Here is a 26,342-nt window from a genome sequence, read left to right on the forward strand (position 1 = left end):
TCAGCTCAAAAGTGAAGACCAGCATCAAAGCATCAGGAAGAAGTGAAATCTGCAGAGAGAGAGTTTATTGAAGTACAGTGAGAACATGAGAGATCCTGAACCCTGCAGAATGAAACACACTGAAGAACAAACAGGTTGGTGATTATTCTTGATCCTTCATCAATGAGACTAAATATCTATTAAATTTATCAGACTTACTAGAAAAACCCTTCACATGTGATCAGTGCGGGAAGAGTTTCACACAACCAGCAAACCTTAAGACACACATGAACATCCACACTGGAGAGAAACTGCATGGATGTGATCAATGTGGGCTTCAAGCCTGAAGGATCACTTGAAAGTTCATTCAAAGGAGAAACCACATTCATGTTCTGTATGTGGAAAGAGTTTTACACATCTGCAGACTTTAAAAGTTCATCAGAAGATACACACTGGTGTGAGAGATTATATGTGCTTTGAGTGTGAGAAGACTTTTACTAGAGTTGCTTCAAGTTTCAAACTTGTGTTCTTCATTTTTGTTGTCTGTTGAATTTTCTTACAGCTCGAGTGAATAATTTCATACTTTTACTTACATCTTAAAGCATCTAAAATGAAATGTTAAATGTTTTTCCATAAAGCTTTTAAATGCTTAATAAACTATTTACACTGCACACCTGACTCTCTGTCTGCATCAGTCACTAATTTACCAATCATAGTGAAATTTTTACAACGATTAGCAAAACTGAATTTAAGAAATTAATCTCAGCTGAAGTCAGAAAGTTATGACAAAAGTCATGGGATTGTGGAACAAAGGGAAGGCATCTTCACCAGATACAGGAACGCGTGTAGGAGAGGAGAGAATGGGATGGGGTAGTAGAAAGAAACATGTTATTATTACAAGAAGAATAGGACATGCAGCATTAAACTACAATTTACACAAAATAGGGAAACATGAAAATGGCAGTTGTGACAAACGTGGGATTCCAGAAACAGTAAAACACATTCTTACATTTGATGCTTATGAAAGAGAAAGAAACCAATTTAGTCAAAAATTAAGATTGATGGGGTATGATATAATATCACTAAAAACAAATGCAATCAAGAATTAATGGGGAATTCTTTAGCTATCTAAAAAAGACAGGACATATAAGAATTTAATTTTTTTAAGTAATTTATAAGGATTTTATTATTTATTTATTTTTCTCTCTCTCTTTTTTCTTCCTACCAAATCTGTTCACTCCACACTCCAGATCAGTAGGTGGCGGATATGCACCTCTTTCGTTGGTTTGCCAAAAACACCAGAAGAAGAAGAAGAAGAAGGATGTGTTTACCTGCGATCACAAATCGAAAGTGTTTCAAAGACTTCTGGGTTTTGTTTGTGCTGCTCAAGACCGTCTGTACTACTGCAAGTAAGTTTAAATGCTACCACAATTACAGTTATTTGGGGGAATGATTAAGGGATTTTAAATCTTGTGAGCGTTTTTCAGTTGCAATGTTAAATTATAATTTACAGGCCTTCTTTGTTGCGCAAGTAAGCAGCCAGAAATATTTGTCCACCCTCCGTCGTTTAGTGATCATGGTAAAACTGTTTTTTAAATTATTATTATTGCAGTTTCTCGAACTAAGAAGACACAAGGGCAACAACACAAATGACAACAAAACAAATACAATCATAAACAAATAAGAACAAATATTTACAAATTATTCAAAGAATAGATTTTTTAAGTTTCCATAAAATACAATGAGTAAATTTACAATATACCAAACTTTACAGTCCAAAGTATACTTATATAAAAAAATCATTTTCCTTGAGTTGCAATTCAACATTAGTACTTGAACAACAACAAAAACAAATCACACCAAAATAATTGAGTATAAATACAATCATAAAATAAATGTACAATACTCTAATTTTCCTCTTTACAGAAAACACACTTCAAGTCAATGTCTTTACAAAACTTCACAATGACCTATTTTATAGGATAAATACGATGAACAATCTTGAATGATACCCCTTTAATTTTATTAGTGATACTAAAACATCTGGACATCTTAAAAAATTGTGATCTCCAAAAACTGATTGCTAAAGAAACATTGGAAATTTGGCAAATCTTAGTAGTCTTAAAGATTTTTTATTTTATTTTATTATTATTTATATAAATACCTTCTAATTTAAGACTGAAATCTAAATGTGGTTTTGTATCTAATATAATTTCTTAATAATTTCATAAGTTCTGAGGGAATGGCATTAATTACCATCACTTACTCCTTAACAGGTAAATGAAATTATTATTTTTTTCTAAAAACTCTGAATAGGTAAGCACGTGACCATTACTATTTAAAAGTCGTGAAACCAACAAACCAATGTCTAAACCAGTTAACTAAATTTGTGTAACAATTGGTGTGCAATATATTTATTGTTTCAAATTAAACACTTGCGAGGGAGAAAATTGTGTTCGTATATATAATCATCCATGATAACAATGGCTGTTTGTGAAAATTGGAAAGTTTTTTTGGGAAGCTTGCTAATAATACATTTTCAATTAAGAAGAATTTCAATACCACCTACTCTTTCAAAAATAATATTTGGGATATAATACCATAACTTATCCTTTGAACGAATATAATTTTGTATTCGCTTCATTTTAAAGAAAGTGTTGGATATTTCAACATCAAGTACATTTAGCCCACCTTGGTTAAGTGGATTACAAAGTATTATTTAAAGTATTGGTTTATTTTTTCACAAATAAAATTATATATACATTTATTTGTCTCATTAATGATACGTTTTGGAGTGTCCATTTTGGTGTAAACTAGTCTAGATAAGCCTCTCCCATTCAAAATTTCTTTTGTATGTTTTTAATGAAAGGGGTATAATTAAGATTTATTCTTTGGTTTTGGTTTTACATATCTTAATTCCTAAATACTTAGAATTCGATGGGCCTTTTTCTAACCACTTTCTCCTTGACCTTATAAATGCACGCTTGGCTTTATATTCATAAATTTGTTCTAATTTCAATTGTACATTTTATATTTCAAAATTTGCTCCCTTTAAGACTTTCTTGTAACATCTCTTTATCACACTTTTAACCTTATCCTTAAACTGAACATCTTTAAGAAGTGAATCGTTTAATTTTTAGTTGTTGAAATTAGATGCTCAAGATCTTTTATTATCAAGGCTGATAACTATATGGATCATTTTATGATCACTAATGATTTCGGACTGCAAGACACAAACCGAGATGAGATATGCAAGGTACGTTCACACTCGGTATCATGATTTAATTCACTTTAGGTCAATATCACACCGGACTTTTCCTTTAACATCATGCATCTCTTTGAAGATAAATTCAGTGGCTTATTTTAAAGAGTTTATGCGTTCTCTGTTTTGTTGGATCTCATGGTGTAGGGTTTCAGGATTCTGATTCATTTTCTACATCCAATATTTGCACAATGTTATTTTGTACCTCAGAAAGCCTTGGCTCCGATTTACTTTTCTTGGGATGTGGCGTGCATGGCTCCGAACCCGTGACTGGAGTTAGCTCTGGACTGTTGTGAGCGTACGAATGTGTCTCTATGACTTCCTTTTTTTGATTATCAGCAAGGTCAGCAGAACGATCTCTTCCAAAACCAACTTTTCCTTTGTCTGTATTTCTCACTTGTTTCTTTTCTGCCATTACATCATGCAACGCAAGGAGAAGAGTTTCCAACTATCACTGAACTATATCAAATAAAAAAGAACTGATGAAGTTGAAAAACATAAATAGTGTGTATATAAACCCGCTTTTTCTTGTAGCACAGTGTTTAATCTCTGCATCATAATATATTTTGAACCATATGTTTTCTTTTCATATTGCTTGTTTGTTAACTTTAAATTCGTAATTTGTCTTTCTTATTTTTCCATCATCGTTTTCCCCTCTGAACTATCGTGATATTCATCTCAGTGTCACAATGTCATGTCTAGGTCATAATGAGCATCTGATCATCTTCTGCGCCGCAAATATCTCAGCGTTGAGCTGTTCAGCTGCAGTATGTCAGAGGAGCAAGGAAAGGAGTCTCCCTCTGAGATGAATCTCTCACAGAAACAGAGGTGAAACGGAGTCTATATCAAGTTGTTAGCTTTAAAAATTATCCCAGCATTACTTATCATAATTGCATTTTTTTTTACTAGTATGCATTAAAATACAGAGCTCTTTTAATTCAGTTATTACTTGTAGGAAAAGATGCAAAACCGATTTGCGATTACATCCTTTTCCCATTCCAAATCCTGCCTGTGGTGCTATGCTTCACAATAAAAGCCCTAGAATTAATAACATTTTCATTGTGTCAGTATGGCCACAAAAGTGAAATGACAGCTCGTCTGTTTTGTTTTAGAAAAATAATATAAATTCACTACATTAGTTTACATTAATTCCTATTTTCTCATGTGAAGATGTGAACAGGTATAATATGGGTGTACTTAACAAGATTTTAGAGACACTTGTATATTAAGGTGAAGTAGATATTGTGAAGGCTGTGGAATCAATGTTTCACTTCACTTGAAGCTCTTGAAATAAAAGTATCTTTTGCTGTATTTTTTTCCCTCTCTCTGTTCTCTGTGTCATTAGTGTAAGATCAGGCTCACATGTGTTCAGCTCTGTGTCTGTGAAGAGTGACAGGTCAAAATATGAAGGACCAAATTTCAGTGAGAAAAAAACATCATCTACCCAAAGGTATTACTGGTGCTGCTTATTGTTGGTCACACATTGAGTGTTATGAGATTTTATTGTTCAAAACTAAATCATGGTATACATTTTATTTAAACATCTATTTATCACACGGATGATCTACAAACAGCCAATAGGAGCAGGCAAATAAAGGCAAAAGATTTTTTAAGTAATTATTTTCAAAATAATTTTTATCATGTGTGTATATATATATATATATATATACATACATACATTTTTACAAAAATATCGAAAACACCTAAATAGACCATACACCTTAACAGCATGATCTTAAGCAGCCACTGCATTTTCCCCTTTGTTTAAAAAAATATTTGCAAATGATTTCTGCCTGAAAATGCAGTTAATTATTTTATTTGCTAACAGGCTTCGATATGACACATTAGATTCAGATTTCCAAACTCACAAGAAAAACAGAAATTTCACAGATGATTTCCCAGGGATCTTCCAGGTAAGAAAACTCATTTTTATAAAAAATAAAAAATATTATTCACAAAAAAAAAACAAATAGGATCAATTGTTTTGACCACATATAGATGAAGATTGTTTTATTGTTGTTATTGTTTTTTTCTTGCATTGTTTGTAGGGTCTTGAAAATAAAATGATCATGTTTCTAAAGAATGAACTGGAAAAGTTTAAGAAAATATTACAAAAAGAGAACTTGCAGTACTTTGTGAAGGACTTTAATGAGAACAGATGCAGTGTCAAAGAAGCAGCTCTTGATCTCACACTCTACTTCCTGAGAGAGATGAAGCGAGATGAAGCTGCTGATACTCTAGAAGGTAAGAGACTCATGATCATCTGTCATATTGTCATTTTTAAATGTAGGAGAGAAATTAATATTACAAATATCTGTATTTGTGTTTAGATGAGCTATTATTCATTCATCAGCTAAAATCAAACCTAAAGAAGAAGTATCAATGTGTTTTTGAAGGAATTGCAAAGCAAGGTGACTCTACTCTTCTGAATAACATCTACACAGATCTCTATATCACTCAGGGTTGTAGTGAACAGGTCAATACTGAACATGAGGTAAGACAGATTGAAGTTGCTTCTAGGCGTCATGAATCACAAGAAATACAGGTTGAATGCAAAAATTTGTTTGAAGCACCTGAACAAGACAAGCAGATCAGAACTGTACTGACAAAAGGAGTTGCTGGCATCGGAAAATCAGTCTCTGTGCAAAAGTTTGTTCTGGATTGGGCTGAAGGACGAGAAAATCAAGATATCAGCTTCATATTTCCTCTTCCATTTAGAGAGATGAACTTAAAGGAGAAAGTAAAACTAAGTTTGATGGACCTTATAACCCAGTTTTTTCCAGAGACGAAAGGACTGAACCTTACAAGAAGAAATCAATTTAAAGTCCTGTTCATCCTTGATGGATTGGATGAATGTCGACTTCCTGTAAACTTTAAGGATAATGAGACGTTGCATGATGTATTTTCACCAGTCTCTCTGGATGTTCTCCTGACAAACCTCATCAAGGGAAATCTGCTTCCTTCTGCTCTAATCTGGATCACCACCAGACCAGCAGCTGCCAGTAAGATTCCTCCTGACTGTATCGACCGGCTGACAGAGATACGAGGATTCGATGATGCACAAAAGGAGGAGTACTTCAGAAAAAGAATCACAGATGAGATTCTGGCCAAAGAAATCATCAATCATGTTAAGCAATCAAAAAGTCTTTTCATCATGTGCCACATCCCAGTCTTCTGCTGGATTTCAGCCACTGTCCTCCAGAACATTTTGGAGGAGAAAAGAAATAATGATCTGAAATACAATCAGGCTGATGATGCCTTCAAAACACTGCAGGAGTCAAATACTGAAGACACTCCTAAGACTCTGACACAAATGTACACACACTTTCTCCGCTTTCAGATCCAGCAGAGCAGACGAAAGTATGATGGAGAATATACAGCAGATGTTTCCTGGGATAAACAAACCATCCTTTCACTGGGGAAACTGGCTTTTCAACAGCTGGAAAAAAACAATGTGATTTTCTATGAATCAGATCTGGAAGCCTGTGGTATTGACGTCTATAAGGCATCAGTGTATTCAGGCATGTGTACCCAGATCTTTATGGAGGAAAAAGGGATCACTGTTGGTACCATGTACTGCTTTGTTCACTTGAGCATTCAAGAGTTCATTGCAGCTCTTTATGCACAGCTGTTTCTGGACACAAAGAAAGAAAATATATTTATTCATGAGTCTTCAGGACAGGAAAACAAAAATGAAAATGTGATTGATTTGCTCAAGACTGCAGTGGACAAGGCACTCAAGAGTGACAATGGACATCTGGACCTTTTCCTTCGCTTCCTTCTCGGCCTGTCACTCCAATCCAATCGCAGACTCTTACGAGGTCTGTTGATGCAAGAATACGACAATGACCAGAGCCAAAAGGAAATAGTTCAGTACATCAAGCAGAAATTTGAAGCTGATCTGTCTCCAGAGAGATCCATCAATCTGTTCTACTGTCTGAATGAACTGAACGATCAAACTCTGGTAACAGACATTCAGACCCACCTTAACAAAGGAAGTCTCTCATCTGCTGATCTTTCGCCTGCCCAGTGGTCTGCTTTGGTCTTTGTGTTGTTGACATCAGAGGAGGAGCTGGAGGAGTTTGAGCTTCAGAAATTCAAGAAATCAGACGAGTGTCTCATTAGATTATTGGCAGTCATCAAAACCTCCAAAAGAGCACTGTAAGTCATTTTCTTGCTTTCACCTGAAAATTACATTCATCTGAGAGTTCCCATGTATCCTGGGAAACCTAAAAAATAATGACATAAAGTTCAGCCCATGAAAAATGAGATAAAATGTTAAATGTCCCGGAAAATCTTGTTTTTCTGGGAGATTAAGCCTGAACGATATGGCCATTGTAATTGTAGCAACTTATAGAGTAAAATTGAATAATTCTAATTGTTAAATTTTTATTAAAATACACTATTTGTCTTCCCTAGTAGTGTACATTTAAATCATGATAACCACAGTTAAATGCACTAACATAGCACCTTAATACCAGGGTGAAATGTAACTTTTCTGGGTATCTGTATGAAAAACAGTCCTCTAAATAAATTTAGTATCTTCTGACTCAGTGTGCACAGTGTTTGTCAGCCCTGTTTCATCCAGTTGTAAACTAGTTTAAATTACGAGTAATTTCTGTTCTTCCCTGAGTTCAAGCACTTCACATTGGATCTCGAAGCATTGTTTAGTGGTTGCGTGACACTTATCAGCGAGTAAATGCATCTACTCTAATGAGATTTTGCTGTGCTGCTGTTTGACCTTTGAGCCGAGCAGATAAACAGTCCATGAGGTGTAGTTCAAATGAGTCTCAGTTTTTCATTCTGCTTTTGGTGTATAAACATTATATCAAACATTCAAATCTTATTATTTTATCATGTCTTTATCATATATCTCTCATCATATATCTCTATCTCAGTAATTACGTTATCATTCTAATTACTGTTTCAACGCCCAGCAACATTTTCTTGTGTTTTTTCTTTAGATGAGAATGGAGAGTTTTGTTCTCCTTTAACCAGTTATTGTTTGTAGCAAAATGTGCTATGTTCATTCATGCTGAGGTTTGCAGTGACTGTCAACAGATAATCAGCTACCTAGTGATTTTTTATTATTATTTTTTAGTGGCTGCTTTCAAATGCTCCTGTGCCTATTTTTTTTATTTGATTTTTTGTGAGCACTCTATAGAGAGTATCATGTTTTTACATTGAGTTGTTACAGCATTGAGCGTTGTAGCCAGTGTTGAGCACATGATTACAATGGCAAAGGTGATGAGCAAGACTATCAATGTATATTTCATTTTAATTAAAGCTTAGGTGAAAAATGCATTTATTATTTGTGTTCAAACAATGTATTTAATCTAATAATTTTGTAATCGTATTTCCATTGTAGGCTAAATGATTGTGGCCTAACAGACAAAAGCTGTCAAGCTTTGTCTGCAGTTCTTGGATCAGATACCAATCTGAAAGAGCTGAACATGAACAATAATAATCTGCAGGATTCAGGCGTAAAGTTGTTCTGCACTGGACTAAAGAATACAAAGTGTCATTTGGAGATACTGAGGTAAGTTATTTTTAGACAAATATTAAATGGAGTCCTATTATGCTTTTTCACTTATATACCTCATGGTATAGAGGGTTGAAACACGTGGAGCCGCAGCTGCTGTAAACACGAGTGATAAGTCAAAAGTGACGGTCATCCGCGGATGCGGAGATGTAAGAGATTTATTCATCATACAGTGTAGATAGCTTCACTAGCCTTATGGTATCGGGCGTGTAAATAATGAAATACATTAGCACAATAATGAAAATATCATGTATCGGCGATCTCATAGGCTGACGATAGGACCAACCCTGCTGTAGACTTCCTGCTTTCAGACGAATGCAATCGGAATTATATTAAAAATAATCCTGGCACTCCCAAGCTTTAAATGGCAAAGACAAGTGTAAGAATCACTTTAATCTAGTTTGCTGCTTTGGGAAGGGGCATGTACTGAACGCCATGTAAGCTGATCAGCAATTGCAACGCAGTGGGACTGCTAACCAATCACAACACATTTGGATTTTCGAAAGGTGGAACCCGGAACTATTCGAGCCGTTTGTTCCAGCCTTGGGAGAAAGCCATTGTCATAATGTAAATTATGTGAAAAATTATGCGTTTTTCGAACCACCAAGTATGATAGCATGTTCTAGTGCACCCCCAAAACAAAATTAAGACTTTGTAAGAGAACATATGTTGTGCATTGACATACTATTATATTTATGCCTGCTAGTGTTGGCCAATATGCCTTAATTGACATATTGTCAATTGTCAGCCTGTGAGATTGCAGATACACGATAAAATCGTGCTAATATATATAATTATCTGTGTTCTAAATTTCTTACTCGTTTTGTAAGGGTAGGCTAGTCTTGTTAATCGGCATGTGACTTTAGTTGTACGTGTACAGCATGCTGACGGAGTGGTTCCACTTTACTTTCAGTTTTATTCTCTGCTACCCGTTATCTTCAAAGTGGTAAATGTGCATTCATGAATTTTAGTTAGTTTATCTTTTTTTATCTGTCAAATTAACTACGTTTACATAGACACCAGTAATCTAATTAATGACCTTATTCTGAATAAGACAATAATATGATTAAGCTGTTTACATGAGTTGCTTTTAGAATATTCCTTTCATATTCCCGTTTTACATGTTATAGTGCATAGATCGCATTTGTGCGAGTGCATGCTGTGCTGCTCCAAATTGCCAGTCAGTTTTTAGGGGGGGGGGAAACCCACGCAAGCACAGTCACCGAAAGCCAGATTAGTTTTACTTTTTTGTTGTTTGTTTTCATTTTGAAAACCCTGTTATCTTTGCCGTTTACCTCACAAATAAATTGATTGCTCATTGTTTGCGCGCCCTGTAATAAATTTGTTTAGTCGGCATATAACACAGCATGTGATGGAGTCTATGCCTCGTCTTATTAGTTTTTGTTAATAAATGCTAAATAAGCTAGTTTTATTTTAGTTTTGTTATGCTATTTAATTAAAAATAACAAATCCATCTTTTAAGAATTTGTTTTAATCTTAAAATTGATAGGTGTAGCCTTATATATGTAAGCCAAACCAAGATCATGAATTCAAAAGTAAAAGTGAAAAGCATCCTAGACATTCCAATAGCGGAAATCCCGTTCACAAAATTAAAATAAATAGGCCTACTAACAAATAATACTACTGCAAAAAGGGGGTTGAATGTTAAATACGTTTCCATAAAACAATAAATTATGATAACAGCCAGACTATTTATCAGCAAAGAACATTGATTGAGCCCATGTTGTAGCAAAATATAAATAAATAAAAATGAATCCAAAGCGCGACCAACTGAGAGCGTTATGCCGCGTTCCAGGCAACCCGTTATCTGTGTTTTTCCAAACTTCTACCAGTGAAAGTGCACTGGAACGGCAGTTAAACCCGTGAATTCCCACCCGTGAACTCGTACTTGTCACGACCACACACAAAGGGAGAAGGTGAGTATCTTTCAAGGTATTTATTAACAAACGTGCACAGTTCAACACACGTGCAATCAGGTGAGTAAAGGTCTCTGTGGTCAAATCTTCAAACAAACACAACAGGTGAGTTCAAGTTCATAAGGATCATAGCGTTAGCAACAGTCACTTCCCTCTAACACGATTCACGTGTTTCACAGGAGAACATCAGAGCAATCCACGAGGAGCACAGGAGAACATCGGAAGAATCCACGAGGAGCACAGGAGAGACAACAAGAGGGGGAGAAGATCCACAGAGAAGCATCCATGCAACTTCGATACCAGCCACTGAGTGAATGTCTGGGGAGAGTATTTAAAGGGAGTGGTGATTGCTGGTGCAGGTGACGGTGATTAGAGCTCTGGTGATGGGCGTGGTGCAGTGATTGGGACTGAGGAAACGTGCTGAGGGTGTGACATAGCCCCCCCCCCAAGGGGCGGCTTCTAGACGCTCCAAAAAACAGGAAGAAACAGTCCAGGGGAGCGGTGGGGGGGCCAGGAGACTGAGGCAGAACAGGTTGGGCAAAGTCCCTCCAGAGCAGAGCAGGAGATTCAGGAACCCTCCAGGGCAGAGCCGAAGGCGGAGCAAGGGGTTTAGGAGCCCTCCAGGGCGGAGCAGGAGGCGGAGCGGCCCTCCAGGGCGGAGCAGGAGGCACAGGAGCCCTCCAGGGCGGAACAGGAGGCGTAGGAGCCCTCCAGGGCGGAACAGGAGGCGCAGGAGCCCTCCAGGGCGGAACAGGGGGCCGCATCATGGACAGGGACCTGGGGAGAGCAGAGATAGAGGAGGCAGACAGAGCAGGGAGGAGCCAGATGGTAGTCCAGAGTCCAGCCCGGACGAGGCCCCAGAGCGGAGTCGAAGGAGGGAGGAGCCATGGTGGAGAGATGGCAGATGACACCCTGGGGACGAGCGATGGAGACGGAGCTACTGGCAGAGGTGACCCAGGTGGAGCCGAGCAGACGGAGGGCCAGGGTGACACAGAGGGTCCAGAGGGCCAAGGCGGAGCTGATGGCTCAGGCGACTGAGGCGGAGATGTGGATCCGGAAGACCGCAGCAGAGCCGGAGCGACAGAGGACAAAGGCGGAGCTGATGGCTCAGGCGACTGAGGCGGAGATGTGGATCCGGAAGACCGCAGCAGAGCCGGAGCGACAGAGGACAAAGGCGGAGCTGGAGGGAAGGAGGAGCCTGACAGAGCCGGAGGGACAGAGTGACAAGGCGAAGCCGGAGGAATGGAGTCCCGAGGTGGCGGATGGTCGACGACTGACCAAGGCGGAGCCGGAGGGACGAGGGAGCCCGGTGGAGCTGGTGGGATGACGGGCCACGGTGGAGATGAGGGAGCCAGGAGCCAAGGCGGAGCCGGGGGGACGAGGGAGCCCGGTGGAGCTGGTGGGATGACGGGCCACGGTGGAGATGAGGGAGCAAGGAGCCAAGGCGGAGCCGAAGGGTCGGAGGACCGAGGTGGAGTCCAGGACTCGGAGGCTGGAGGTAGAGACTGGGGATCGACCTGCCTAGGCGGAGCTGGAGCCTGGGAGTCCCGAGATGGATCCACAATCCTAGATGGCGCAGCCTGAGGGAGAGCTGAGGGACAGACAGGCACTAGCAGAGACAGGGCTGAGGAACTGGCTGCTTTGAGTGGAGGCGGGAGAGGGAGGCTGGGTGGGAACTTCAGAGACTCTGGACGGCTGGACGGGACCAGCGCGGATTCAGGAGAACTGGGCAAGACCAGTGGAGATTCTGGACGGCTGGGCGGAACCAGCGGGGACTCAGGACGGCTGGGCGGAACCAGCGGGGACTCAGGACGGCTGGGCGGAACCAGCGGGGACTCAGGACGGCTGGGCGGAACCAGCGGGGACTCAGGACGGCTGGGCGGAACCAGCGGGGACTCAGGACGGCTCTCTTGAGGAGCGGGCTCTGGACGGCGTTCTTGAGGAGCGGGCTCTGGACGGTGCTCTTGAGGAGCGGGCTCTGGACGGCGCTCTTGAGGAGTGGGCTCTGGACGGCGCTCTTGAGGAGCGGGCTCTGGACGGCGCTCTTGAGGAGCGGGCTCTGGACGGCTGGACGACCCCAGCGGAGATTCAGGAGGGCTGGGCGTCTCCAGCGGAGACACTGAAAGAGCTAGCTCTGGGCGAGCGGTCACTGGAGGGCGCTCTGGGGGCGCAGTCACTGGAGGGCGCTCTGGCGGCGCAGTCACTGGAGGGCGCTCTGGCGGCGCAGTCACTGGAGGGCGCTCTGGCGGCGCAGTCACTGGAGGGCGCTCTGGCGGCGCAGTCACTGGAGGGCGCTCTGGCGGCGCAGTCACGGGAGGGCGCTCTGGCGGCGCAGTCACTGGAGGGACATCGGCCATTTTGGCAGGGGAAACCGGAACGTCGGCCATTTTGCGAGCTAGCATGGCCGCCCGCACTGACCTCAACGGTGGGTCGCGCACGCTGGCCATCAGGATTGGCCATGACGTAGGAGGGTTGGCCGCGGGCTCCAGGCTGGCAAGGTGGGAGAAGCTATTGGTTTGGTATGTGAGGGGTTCAGGCGGGGGGTAAGCCGGCAAGACGGGCTGGGTTTCGTAGTGGGTTGGATGAGGAAACTTACCATCACTCTTTATTTCTTTAACCTCGATACTAGAGCCATTTATATAAAGAGTGAGGTTGATTAGTTCAATCAAGGAAAAATCGCATATGGGGGAGTTGCATCGGATTGTTTCCTCATCCAATCCCATACGAAACACCACAGCAAGAGTTAAGTCGGGCCAGCTTACCCGATGGGAGAGCTCAAGGAATTCCTCCACATACCACTCCAATGTTCGCCCACCTTGCCGTAGGCTCCATAGCCTGTCCTCAGCGTCCGACAGTTTTAATGATTCGTGAGAGAGTCCGCTGAATGCTGCGTTCGCCTCCATGAGTGAGCTGAAGAAACAATTTTTTTGATGGGGCTGGTATCCTGTCACGACCACACACAAAGGGAGAAGGTGAGTATCTTTCAAGGTATTTATTAACAAACGTGCACAGTTCAACACACGTGCAATCAGGTGAGTAAAGGTCTCTGTGGTCAAATCTTCAAACAAACACAACAGGTGAGTTCAAGTTCATAAGGATCATAGCGTTAGCAACAGTCACTTCCCTCTAACACGATTCACGTGTTTCACAGGAGAACATCAGAGCAATCCACGAGGAGCACAGGAGAACATCGGAAGAATCCACGAGGAGCACAGGAGAGACAACAAGAGGGGGAGAAGATCCACAGAGAAGCATCCATGCAACTTCGATACCAGCCACTGAGTGAATGTCTGGGGAGAGTATTTAAAGGGAGTGGTGATTGCTGGTGCAGGTGACGGTGATTAGAGCTCTGGTGATGGGCGTGGTGCAGTGATTGGGACTGAGGAAACGTGCTGAGGGTGTGACAGTACTAGATCAACGCACTCCCAGTTCCCAGTTCTGACGTGACATAGCCCAAGAAACAACAATAAAGGGGTGCGGTGTTTATGCAAGTGGCACACGGTGGAAAAATAGAGTTATATTTAGGACAATTTAACGTTGCAATCAAATTATTAATACTATAAAAATAATAAATGCTTGGCGTGACTTGCCTGGAAAGTCCTTTGAAGATGTGATTTACCAGCTCAAAAACCTGCCTGGAACGCAGCATTAGTGTGTATCCTGTCACAAAATCTGGCGAAAAGTCCTACACAAGGGTATATAGTCTGATTAAGGTGTGTACATGTCTTCCATAATGCGACTAAAATAGGAATACGCCACCTGTCTTAATTCGATTTGTGTTAACTCAGATTATGACTTTAGTCGGATTAAACTAATCAAAAATATCAGTTTACATGGTTGCTTCTTAATCAGAGTATTGATTTAATCGCTTTAAAATCTGAATATTGTTGTCCATGTAAACGTACTCATTATGATTATGTTACCGCTGCATGTCTAATTGTTGACATCAGTCCATGTTGTAGTTCAGTTTGGATCAGCCAGCGGAGCTGATCTCAGCCATTCCAGAACCAAATTTTTTTATGAGTGAAATAGCTATTAAGGGAATATAATAGGTATTTGGATCTAGAAATGTAATCAATGTAAATAGGTCCAGCTTCTAGCTCATTGCTAGAAAAAAATTACTGTACCAAATACTAAAACTTTCACATACACACATACAGGTCCAAAATCTATGTTATAATGTTTCAGCTTCTTTTTTAAAGACTTCATCATATGGTATGACCCCATATATGATATTGTGCCTTTTGGTTTTATGAAACATAAATCAGTAAAATGTTGCTGAATTTAGTGAATTGTATCCCATCACATTAATAGCTGCTTTATATGTATCAGATTTAATCTAATGTATTCAGACTTTAGCCATTTAAATGTTTTTAAGATACTGAAAAAAGCACAAATCTCATGTCAAAACGTCCTTAACCCTCTAAGCGCCAAAGTCGCAGAATTGCGTCAAGACGTCATACCTAATGAAATAGACTGTAGTTCCTAATACGGTGTAATTTCTCATTTGTATTCCTTACCACTAGATGGCAGACATGTAGTACTTCGATTCTAGACCTAAATTACGTCTGGTTCCTATTCAAAGTGTTGGAGGAAATCATAGAGAAAGCGAGCGATCTTCATTGATGCGGAAGCAGTACAGTTCATAGCAGTTCATAGTTCATTCGTAAATAGAGTAAATTGTCAGATTTGTGAGGAGAAAAGCACCAAACGGCTGATAAAAAGTTGTACCGTGAGGTTGTGTTGCACATGTTATTTGCTAATTGTGACTCTAAAGGGGAATATTTGTCTTTTGGAAATGACGATCGGCCGTCTAATAGACGTGCATCTCGCGGTACATCTTTGCGGAGCAGTTGTGCTTCTGTGTAAGACGAGATTGTTCATGAAGCACGAACAAATAAAGCACAAACAAATGTTGCAAATGTTATTTGCCGATTCTCACTCTGAAGGGGAATGTTTGCCTTTTGGAAGTGACGATCGGCCGTCTAATAGACGCGCCACGCGCGTCTCCCGGTACATCTTTCCATAACAGTGGTGCCGCCGCGCACGACGAGAAAGTGTTCACAAAGCACAAACCAGCGATCATTTCGTCTCTTTGCCCAAAAGGAATGGGGGTGGCAGGGGTGAATTTGTTCATAGTGTACACAGGGGTATAGTAATATACTAATAATTTAGTAATTTCTTCTGTTTTATTGTTGGTTTCCTCTATTCATATCCATTTGATCATTTTACTACTATATAGTAGTGTAATAAGTAATATTTTTGTTTTATTGTTGGTGTTCTCTTTCTTGATCATTTGGAATGAGGATAAAAAAAAAACATGCAGATAAGTTCAAACATCCATTTATTATCTTTTATTTCCTGAATATTACTTATGAAATGATCAAACAGTTGGCTACTGTTCACATGCGTTTCATTACTACATCAAATAGTAATATAGTAAGAATTTAGTACTTTTTCCTGTTTTATTGTTGGTTTCCTCTTTCTGATTATTTGAAATAAGGATAAAAGACAAAAAAATGAGCAAATAACTTCAAACATCCATTCAATGTTTATTATTTCCTGAATATTATTATGAACTGATCAAACAGTTGGCTACTGTACAGATGCATTTTACTATATAGAATAGTAATAATTGAGTACTTTTTCCTGTTATATTTTTGGTATCCTCTTTTCTGATAATTTGGAATGAGGATAAAAGACAAAAAATGTGCAAATAAGTTCAAACATCCATTCAATATCTATTATTTCCTGAGTATTACTGATGAACTAATCAAACATTAGGCTACTGTTCACATGCGTTTTACTATATAGTATAGTCATATAGTAATAATTGATTAATTTTTCCTGTTTTATTGTTGGTTTTCTCTTTTCTGATCATTTGGAATGAGGATAAAAAGACAAAAAACTAAAAAACATCAATTCAATATCTACTATTTCCTGATTATTATGAATTTCAATAATGCCACCCCCATGATGACGTCATAATATGCAAATTAGATGAGAATATTTACACCCCACATCAACTTTTAGTGATGCCCAACATTTTTCTAATTTACAGTAGATCTCTATCTTTAAGCCCTTTCAAGCCACAAGCTTTTGAAATCTTGATGTCAAAATCCAGCATTTTTCAAAAAAAAAACCTGGCGCCTAAAGGGTTAATACATTGTATTGTTGGCGATGCATGAGATGCGTATCGGGTCGGCCTCAATTATGGAGATGCACAACTTACATAAACAATCATGTGAAAAATTCATGTGAATTTCATGGTTTTCTGTAAAAAATCTGGTCCTTGGCTGGTCTTAAAATTTGGAAAATAAATCCACAGAAAAACATCTTCACATGACATATCACACAGTGACAATATTTATTTAAGAACAATACAGTCAAGAGGGAAAGTCCATGTGTGAAAAGTTAGGACACCCTATGAGTCAATTGCTTATAGATCCACTTTTAGCAGCAATAGCTTGAAGCATTAATTTTCTGTCAGGGCAAACAGTTTGCATTGAAAGTATGGCTCAGTTATGGGCAAAACTCCCTGCCCATCCATGAAGCATAACATAGATATTTCCAATGAGCCTATATTGAATTTACAACATTAAGTGCACTGGTATTCCTGTTATTATGGGGACATTACAAAGTACTCTTTTTTGTTTGTCCCCATATTCAGTTGTCAGTTTTGCTTTGTAATTAAGTTTTAGTTTATTTGTACGTGGAATAAAATAAAATCCACTTTAGGGATCTATATTGCTCCAGTAATCTGTAGAATAATTGATTAATCAGTTATATGTGGCATTTTCATTCTGGTTCTAGACTTTCAAACTGCAGTATCACTGAAGAAGGTTATAAAGCTCTGGCTTCAGCTCTGAGATCAAACCCTTCACACCTGATAGAGCTGGATCTCACAGGAAATGATCCTGGACAATCAGGAGTGAAGGAGCTCAATGATTTACTACAGGATCCACACTGTCAACTCAAAACACTGAGGTGAGATGTGAAGAAATAAAACAAATTAAATAAATATTGTGCAGGCTTAATTTATTTTAAGCTATGCGATAACCTGGAGAATTTATTGCATCAAAATTATGAGATGTGCTATTATTCTGGAGTGTGAAATACCTTTAATTAACATAACAAATAGTTTTTTTATGAACACTTCTAATGAAATATTGTATGTAACCTTTTAGTCAAATACTAAAAGAACACACTGCAGTTTAATTTCCATCAAGCTCAGATTCACTTTATCACTGTATCTCTACAGCAGGTCTGTGAGATTCCAGATGATCACAAACATTTTCAGTTTCTCAAGCCAGATTTCTCTGTGCGGACATATTAGACTTTTTTTTCAAGCATTTATGTATTCATTTGTGTATTTAACGTTTTACAATAACTAGCGCTCATTTTTAGAATAATCTTTTTTTTTCTTTTTATCTTATCAGTCATTTTTGTAATGCAATCGGCCATTAGTTTAGAACTAAATTAAGTTCTCTTCTCTTCTGCAGGTTTGTGGGTCCTGCTGCAGATGAAGCCTGTCAGTATGTGACTGGAATTGTGGGTAAAAACCCGTTACTCCTGAGAGAGCTGAATCTGAGTAAACATGATCTAGGAGACACACGAATGAATCAGATCTCTGCTCTACTGGAGGATAAACACTGTCAACTCAACACACTGACGTGAGTATTGTTTGTCTATTTTAAATGTTAAATTTCTTTTAAAAGTAATTATACAATGCTTGATGATATTTCCTCATTTGTTTTTCATAGCAGTTTTTTTTTTCAGAAAGAGCTACTATAATGTGAACTATTAAAATTAAACGGGCAATTAAAAAGTTATATTAAGCTTTAAACTAGAGATGAGCCAATTCAGCACTCAAATCGGGTATCAGCTCCGATACTGACATTATTTGCTGGTTCAGGTCAGACAGGACTGATCCAAATCCAATATTATGTGTACTGTCCTGTGTTACTGTTAAACCTCAGGAAAGGCATAAAAGCACTATAAAGCACAATAAAAGTTTATAAAGTACTATAGCTTAATGTGAGGTACAGATGACTATTTAGGTCCTTTCATTAAAGTTCATGTTAACTCTTTTCTCTGCTGCGGCTGTCAGTCATTCTCTGTTTAAATCAAACCCTGGTTGCATTTTGTTACGACAGTCAGGTTGGTAGAAATCTCTCCAAGATCATTCAGTGTTCCCATTAATATACTTGATTTGTAGATAAATGTCTAGGATTTTGCATAAAAGTGCTTTAACTTGCTGGAGTGTTTTGTTTTTCTAAATCATTACTAATCATTTACTACCCTGGTGTCTGTTAGAACAAAAAACAGGCATAGAAAGACTATTCATTGTTTTTAATGCAGACAGTAACTGAAATGTAAAACTATTAGAAGAAAAAGCTCAATAAACTGTAGTACAGATATTATAAATTAATATATTTTTCATAAAGCAATAAAAATAACAAATAAAAAATACAAATAGCAATGTGTAACTTTGCCAGATTTAGTGCTACACTTTTAATTGTTCCCTAATAATTGTTTTATCACGAAATGTTTAGATTCATTAATTGATTAATATTGTGCACTGATGTTTCTACAATAACTTTTGCTGCTGAATTATCCACTAACCTAGTTTCTAATATATTGCTGTCATAGATTAAGAATATACCAGGAGCGTAGTGCCTCCTCAAAATACTGGATGATAAAAAAATGTACAAAAATAAAACAACACAAATATTACATCGTATAACATTAAAAACTGTGTAAATCACTCAAGAGTCATTGTCCAACAGCAACACTAGAAATGTGTAGAGTTTTATATATATATATATATATATATATTAGTGGTGGGCATAGATTATTTTTTTTAATCTAGATTAAATCTTGAAATTAATCTAGATTAAAATGACTAATTTGAATTCCGCTGAAGGCATTCAGAATATGTGTGCTACCCAAATAATGACTAAAAGTAAGTCTTTGAGAACGGGTTTCTCAAGCCAGGTGGCGCATTAGACCAGGCGCTCATCTCCTGTTTCCAAAATGCATTACAAACTGCTTGACAATTGCATTTACAACACTATTAACTATACAAACTTGTGTAACCAAGTACTTCTGCGCAAAAGGCTGTACGACGTGCGCGTTCCCGTAAAAATACACAGGCGCGCGGGTATGGATAGCCTATCTGCGTGCATCTTACAATAAACTGCGTTGCTTTTAGAAGCGTAAATTCAGTTGTTGCATATAGTTTAATGTCTTCATTTCGGGATTATCAAAGTAAATTATAACTCAAACTTGAGATTTTACTGGGGCACAGCAGATTTTCACTGGGCCACATGCCCCAGTAAAAAGGGTCTAGCAACGCACGCACCTGCCCTGAAGCGGCTTCATAACTGCATCAATGTCTGCACGTCTCATTTGATGTGGTCATTTCACAGAAGTTGAAGACTTGTTCTCGCCCCCTACAGTGCAATTCGACTAGGTATACGTCATCCGCGCTAAAATATCAAGGTGAAAGTCATCATATCTTACGTAGTTTAGACCCTGCTCCTAAACCAACTTTGAGAATAGATTAACGGCGACATTTTTTTTATCGCGCGATATGAGTCTCACGTTAACGCAGCACGTTAACGCCGATAACGGCCCACCTCTAATATATATATATATATATATATAAATATAAATGTATTAGTAAATGTTGAAACTTGCATTAAATGTATTAAATGTCATGCTAGTTTTTCATCACTAGTTCATGTTAATCCCTTAAACTCTGTGGTTTCGAAATTGTTTCGAAATGTTGATGCTTCATTTACATGACCTTCCTCATATAGTATCAGCCCAAATATGGTCTCATTTGAAAGCTTAGAGTCTTCTCTTTACGTAGAATACCATAACTTTTAGTTTTATGATACATAAAGTAGTAAAATTATGCTTATAATTTATGTCGTACCACACACAAATTTACGCCTAACGATTGTGAATAATTATTACAAAGAATGTGTATTTCTTATATTTTTCACAAAACAGACAAGTCATTTATCACAAGAAAGATCTCATTCTCAAGAATCTGACCATGTAAATCATTTTATTGTGTGACAAACACAGATCAAATAATCTTCAATTGAATTGCGATGTCACAATATACTTGAAGAGTATGATGACATATTCTATTACTTTCCTCCACATACTCCATTATTTTGCCAGACGCCCTCAATCCATCACTGGCGCGCTTATAAAGGAGCGCTCTAAACCGCTCAAACAAGTGTGTGTGTGTGTGTGTGTGTGTGTGTGTGTGTCTACGGCTGCATTCAGAGCGTCTCAGTAGATCAGGTCACAGTCTCCGGCCGAGGTGTGAACGATGACACCGACGCCTCTGTAGCGCGCAGAAGAAGAAGTGTCATGGAGAGGTTCCGGGTCACACAAGATGCTTCGACGGTGCAGGGGATTGTGGGATATGTAGTGTTTGGACCCTTAGACCGTAGATATAATGTCTCGGAGGAATATAGCGGTCGCCATTATCCAAAATAGACGCTAAAAATGAATAAATAACGGGCCGTTTCCATGGAGAGCAGAGGATCCGCGACTCATAAGCGCGTCTATAAGTATTACAGTGCTTCTATTCAGGTTTGTTTTATTCCTATAATTACTTTGAAACGTAAAGGACACCAAAACAATCTGCTAAGCTATGTATTGAGTGTATATTGAATATTGACAGTAAAGTACAGTAGGTGTTTCAGTAAATACACAGGCAAACATAAAAATGAAACATAATTCAGTCAATAATCATGAAAAGTGCTATGGTACATAGTAAAATAGTATTCGAAGGGGTAATGTGTTTCATAAAACCTGTTTTTGCAAAGAAACTGAAGGACACTTTTAGGGGGAAAAAAGGGGAAAAGTGTGACTCCCTTTGGTTATAATTCAATAACTTTCAATTAGAAACTGTTATATGACAATATTAAACTGCTATTATTTTTCTGGCATATCCTGAGACCTAGTGAAATCAAACAAAACAATTTGCAAAGAACTGAGACACCTAAATCCTGAATAACAGACTTTTGAAAAAAAAAAATCAAAAAGCGCCTATGTTTCTTCTTTTTTTTTAATTGTAATATTTGAACCCTTTATAATGTTATTTATAAAGAATTACACTGATATTATGTAGTTTAAATGGTTTTCTATACAATGAAACCATTTTTTTTTTTTTATTTCCTCCATTGTTTGTGTATAGGGGAACCATTTGAATTTAGGTCGGCCAAATGCAGGCGGAAATCCCCCAAATAGCTGCAGAGCTTAAGGGGTTAACTAATGTAGTTAATGTTGACAAATAAAACCTCAAAATCTATGTTGGGCAAGTTACTTCCAAAATGTGATACATTTATATATTACTAGTTACTGTCTTTTGTAATTAGTTTCATTACATATTACTGTCCTGGAATTTTAAAATGTTACACTACAGTTACTTTCACCAAAATATTTACAGAAGTATGACTAGGCATTCTAAAATGCCCAAATGTAGCCTAGTTTATTGCTATTTCCAGCAAAGGGTATATGGTAGGTCTACTATACCATAACAAAATGATAAAATCATATTAAGATACTGGTATGCAGGTCTACATTAATGTTACATTATAGTTTTGGTTAAACACAGATACACAGCACAAACCGCATTAGTAAATTCAGTAATAATATTACCTAAATTGTATTAGTAATGTGTTATTGCTGCAATAGAGCAAAAAGTAATATTTTTTGTAATGCGATAGTCTAGTCTCAACACTGCTCGTAAAAAGCTTGTAACGAGTCGGCAGTGTGTCTGAGAACAAACAGACATGAACACATTTACCCCAGTGAGCAAAAAGTTGATGTGAAATGAATGCTTGAACTCATTTGGATAAATGGATCACATCTTAATTGGTAACTTGGCTTATTTGTAACATTTCTAACATTTGCATACCATACATTTAGTAGTATATTTAAATGAACACTGTGTAGTCTTTCTCCATGCTACCTGCACCCTTATATCCATATTTATTTGCCAGCAAAAGTCTGTAAAAATTCTGAATGACACAAAACACATTGGTTAGTTGATTGTCATACATCTGAGTCATTGTTCTTTCTCTTTCTGTCTTCAGTCTGTGTGAATGCAGTATTACAGAGAAACAGTGTCTCATCCTGACTTCAGCTCTGAAATCAAACCCATCACACCTGAGAGAACTGAACCTGAGCGGGAATAAACTAGGAGACTCTGGAGTGAAAAACCTCAGTGATCTACTGATGAACCCACAATTCAAGCTGGAGAAACTGAAGTACAATTAAAGTTTATTTATTTAACGACAACAGGTCTTAAGTTATAGTGTTTATAGCAGTGCACTGGTGTGCAATGTGTTTTTTTTTTTTTTATTATTATTATTATTATTTTTAATCTTGCAAGTAATTTATTAATTTCCAGCATTTAATTTGCTTGCACAAATCAGCCTTTTTTCAGATAATAAAGAATATAGGCATTAAATAAATGGTTAAAAAAAAATACAATGAAACAGTACCTTTCATCATACATAAGTAATGTGATTTTAAACAGGTTATTGGATACAAAAGGCCTGCTGTAGTTCTTTAAAACGGCGATCATCATAGATCTGAGACATTGTTCTTTCTCTTTCTGTCTTCAGTCTGCTTTATTGCAGGATTACAGAGAAACAGTGTCTCATCCTGACTTCAGCTCTGAAATCAAACCCATCACACCTGAGAGAACTGAACCTGACTGGGAATGAACTAGGAGACTCTGGAGTGAAAAACCTCAGTGATCTACTGATGAACCCACAATTCAAGCTGAAGAAACTAGAGTTAGTATCATTATACTTTACAACAGTTAAAGTGTGATTAAAGATAATCCCAAATTAAATTAGTAGCCAAATAACTGCATTTAAAGTATTTGAAACAATGTACTGATTGTCTACATGTTGTTCTGCAGAAATATCCTGAGATTTGCATCTTCTTCCATAAAAAAAATAAAAGATTGGGTAACACTTTATTTTAAGGTCCAATTCTCACTATTAACAAATCATTAACTATGCCATTTTCCTCAATAACCTCCTGGTTTGTTGTTTATTAATAGTTAGTAAGGTTGTTGTTAAGATTAGGGATGTAGAATATGATCATTCAGAATATGTGCTTTAAGCACTAATAAAACATTGAATGTTAATAAATAGCATGCTAATAAGCAACTAGTCAACATTATGAATTGGTCCCTATTAGGGATGCACCAATGTGTATCGGTCGATCACTTGCGCGTTTTGTCAGTAAAGCCGGTTCTGTAATCAGCGGTAAATGCCATCAGGTGCGTGATTTCACGTTGAGCCGTATATACTACACACAGCCGTTGTTCACTGACGGTAAACAACGGCTGTGTGTAGTATATACGGCTCAACGTGAAATCACGCACCTGATGGCATTTACCGCTGATTACAGAACCGGCTTTACTGACAAAACGCACAAGCTTTATCGACCGATTCATATCGGTGCATCCCTAGTCCCTATACTAAAGTGATACAAAATCTGTAAAGATCAAAAAGAGGCAAATGAACACATAATTGCTTATAATGCAAAGTTTCAGACGTCATTCAGATTAGTACGAGCTAGAACAGAAAGGAACTAAGGAAAAGTTAAATCAGACTTTTCTTTTTCCTAGTGATCATTGTCTTTTCTCTTTCTGTCTTCAGTCTGTGTAGATGCAGTATTACAGAGGAACAGTGTCTCATCCTGACTTCAGCTCTGAAATCAAACCCATCACACCTGAGAGAACTGAACCTGAGCTGGAATAAACTAGGAGACTCTGGAGTGAAAAACCTCAGTGATCTACTGATGAACCCACAATTCAAGCTGGAGAAGCTACAGTTAGTATCATTATAGTGTGATTAAAGTTCATGTTTTAGTTTAAGACTGCTGGGCTCATGTCACATAATTTTTAGCGCGGTACTTTTTGACATTTCTGTATCTGAAGAAAGATTGAGAAATACTATTTTTGTGTGTGTATCTGCCGAAACAGTGTAAACTTGCTGAAATCTGTGAAACAAAACAGAAGTGACAACGGACTAACTAATGACATTAGATGATTATAACAGTTAGTACTTTTAACAAAATATATATTTGGTATATTCGTATATTTAGTGATTGTAAACTACACTCTAAAATGGCTTAAAATTATTCTTTGATTTCATTGATTTGAGGATTTTCATACATAAAAAAGGTGAAATAAACTATTTAATTTAGTTTTTTTTTTTTTTTTCTCGTTGTTTCTATGTTGATTCTATAAATTAATTTAATTTTTAAAATGCATTTATTTATTGACTGAGGGCGGGTCCAGCCTTGGAATTGTAACTTGTATCCTTAAATGCTCCTCTCTCAGTTTGTTCATTCATGTTATAATACGTTTCTAGGATTTTGCTTGTATATTAGTGACTGTATAGCATTTACTCATGATGTATCAGGAATCTGATTTGTTGTCTTTTATCTTTCTGTCTTCAGTCTGTGGAGATGCAGTATTACAGAGGAACAGTGTCTCATTCTGACTTCAGATCTGAAATCAAACCCATCACACCTGAGAGAACTGAACCTGAGCGAGAATCAAATCACAAACACAGGAGTGAATGACTTATGTGACGTACTGAAGGATTCACACTGTAAACTGGAGAGATTGAGGTCAGTAACATTTACATACAAAAATGGGCTCATAAAGCCTACCCAAAAATGTCCATATTCTCGCTGTATTTAAATGCTAAACTATTATTTATGATGTAAACTAAACTTTTTACTTAACTCATGTTCCAATATAAATGTAAAACATCTGTCACCAACGCGGTCTCTGTGGCTCCCTCTGACCGCCGCCAGCGGGAACCCTCCCCGGAATATTAAACTACATTTCCCATTACCCCGTACCTGAGACTCGCTCTTCCGTTTCCGGATCACCGGTTCACTTCCTCTTGGCGGCCATTTATAGACTCGCTTCGCGGGGAGTTCCTCGCGAAGTTTTGCTAGTCTCACTACAATCCTAAGCGTTTATCCATTGCATTGATTCTTTGTTGCCGACTGGACTGTTTATTCTCCCTGTGATTATTGCTTGTTTCCCTCGACCCCCCGCCTGGATTTGACTACGCTATTTGGATTATCTGCATTGCTCTGTTTACTGGTGATAGACCTTGCTTGTTTGACTACGCTAATATAGTTGTTTGCACATGGATCCACTGCCTCCGACTCAGTCCATGGAGGGCTTACAGAAAACTTCGCCATCTTCGGATCCAGCGACAACTTCTGCTCTCGATGGCGCTACAGCCGAAGCAGCCACGAGGCAACAGCTCACCACTGAGCTATCAGCTCAAGCCACGGCTCTCCGTAACCAGCAGCAACAACTGGATCGCCTAACGGAGGTCACCAGCCAGCTGGTAAGAGCTCTCCAAGGGCTTCAAATGACGGCGCCGCCCGCCACACCTCCTCCTGTTCCGCCACCATCTGTTATACCACCTGTTTCGGCCAGCCCTCGGCTGGCGTTTCCTGAGAAGTTTGATGGCAACCCGTCTAAATGCAAGGGCTTCCTTCTACAATGCTCGTTGTTTACCAGTCAACAACCGCATCTGTA

The 26,342-nt window shown here is 38.4% G+C and overlaps 2 protein-coding genes across 19 annotated transcripts in view; both read left to right on the forward strand.

The window, feature by feature from the left end:
- Nucleotides 1-26,342, forward strand: part of LOC141286722 (NACHT, LRR and PYD domains-containing protein 12-like) — a 123,634-nt gene that overhangs the window by 88,715 nt on the left and 8,577 nt on the right. For 11 of the 18 annotated variants that reach the window (XM_073818808.1, XM_073818809.1, XM_073818818.1 and 8 more), the window contains 6 exons: nucleotides 17,534-17,707; nucleotides 18,223-18,393; nucleotides 22,846-23,019; nucleotides 23,380-23,553; nucleotides 24,430-24,603; nucleotides 25,235-25,408. In XM_073818808.1, coding sequence (XP_073674909.1) covers nucleotides 17,534-17,707; nucleotides 18,223-18,393; nucleotides 22,846-23,019; nucleotides 23,380-23,553; nucleotides 24,430-24,603; nucleotides 25,235-25,408 — 1,041 coding nt within the window. The remainder of the gene's footprint in view (nucleotides 1-17,533; nucleotides 17,708-18,222; nucleotides 18,394-22,845; nucleotides 23,020-23,379; nucleotides 23,554-24,429; nucleotides 24,604-25,234; nucleotides 25,409-26,342) is intronic. The other 7 variants (XM_073818820.1, XM_073818823.1, XM_073818814.1 and 4 more) reach the window with 6 other exon arrangements.
- LOC141286962 (uncharacterized) lies at nucleotides 1,298-6,064 on the forward strand. Its single transcript, XM_073819092.1, has 7 exons — nucleotides 1,298-1,388; nucleotides 3,944-4,069; nucleotides 4,587-4,691; nucleotides 5,070-5,154; nucleotides 5,290-5,485; nucleotides 5,572-5,735; nucleotides 5,960-6,064. Exons 2-7 carry the CDS (start codon nucleotides 4,011-4,013, stop codon nucleotides 6,062-6,064), a joined length of 714 nt encoding a protein of 237 aa, XP_073675193.1. The 5' UTR covers nucleotides 1,298-1,388; nucleotides 3,944-4,010.

This window comes from Garra rufa, chromosome 15 (genome assembly GCF_049309525.1).
Source record: "Garra rufa chromosome 15, GarRuf1.0, whole genome shotgun sequence".
Taxonomy (NCBI): Eukaryota; Metazoa; Chordata; class Actinopteri; order Cypriniformes; family Cyprinidae; genus Garra; species Garra rufa.

Excerpts from the sequence above, each read along its gene's own strand:
- LOC141286962 (XM_073819092.1), top strand. The coding sequence starts at position 4,011 with ATGTCAGAGGAGCAAGGAAAGGAGTCTCCCTCTGAGATGAATCTCTCA. Across the intron at positions 4,070-4,586 it reads AATCTCTCACAGAAACAGAG|TGTAAGATCAGGCTCACATG; the intron begins GTGAAACGGAGT and ends CTGTGTCATTAG. Across the intron at positions 5,486-5,571 it reads AGCTGCTGATACTCTAGAAG|ATGAGCTATTATTCATTCAT; the intron begins GTAAGAGACTCA and ends ATTTGTGTTTAG.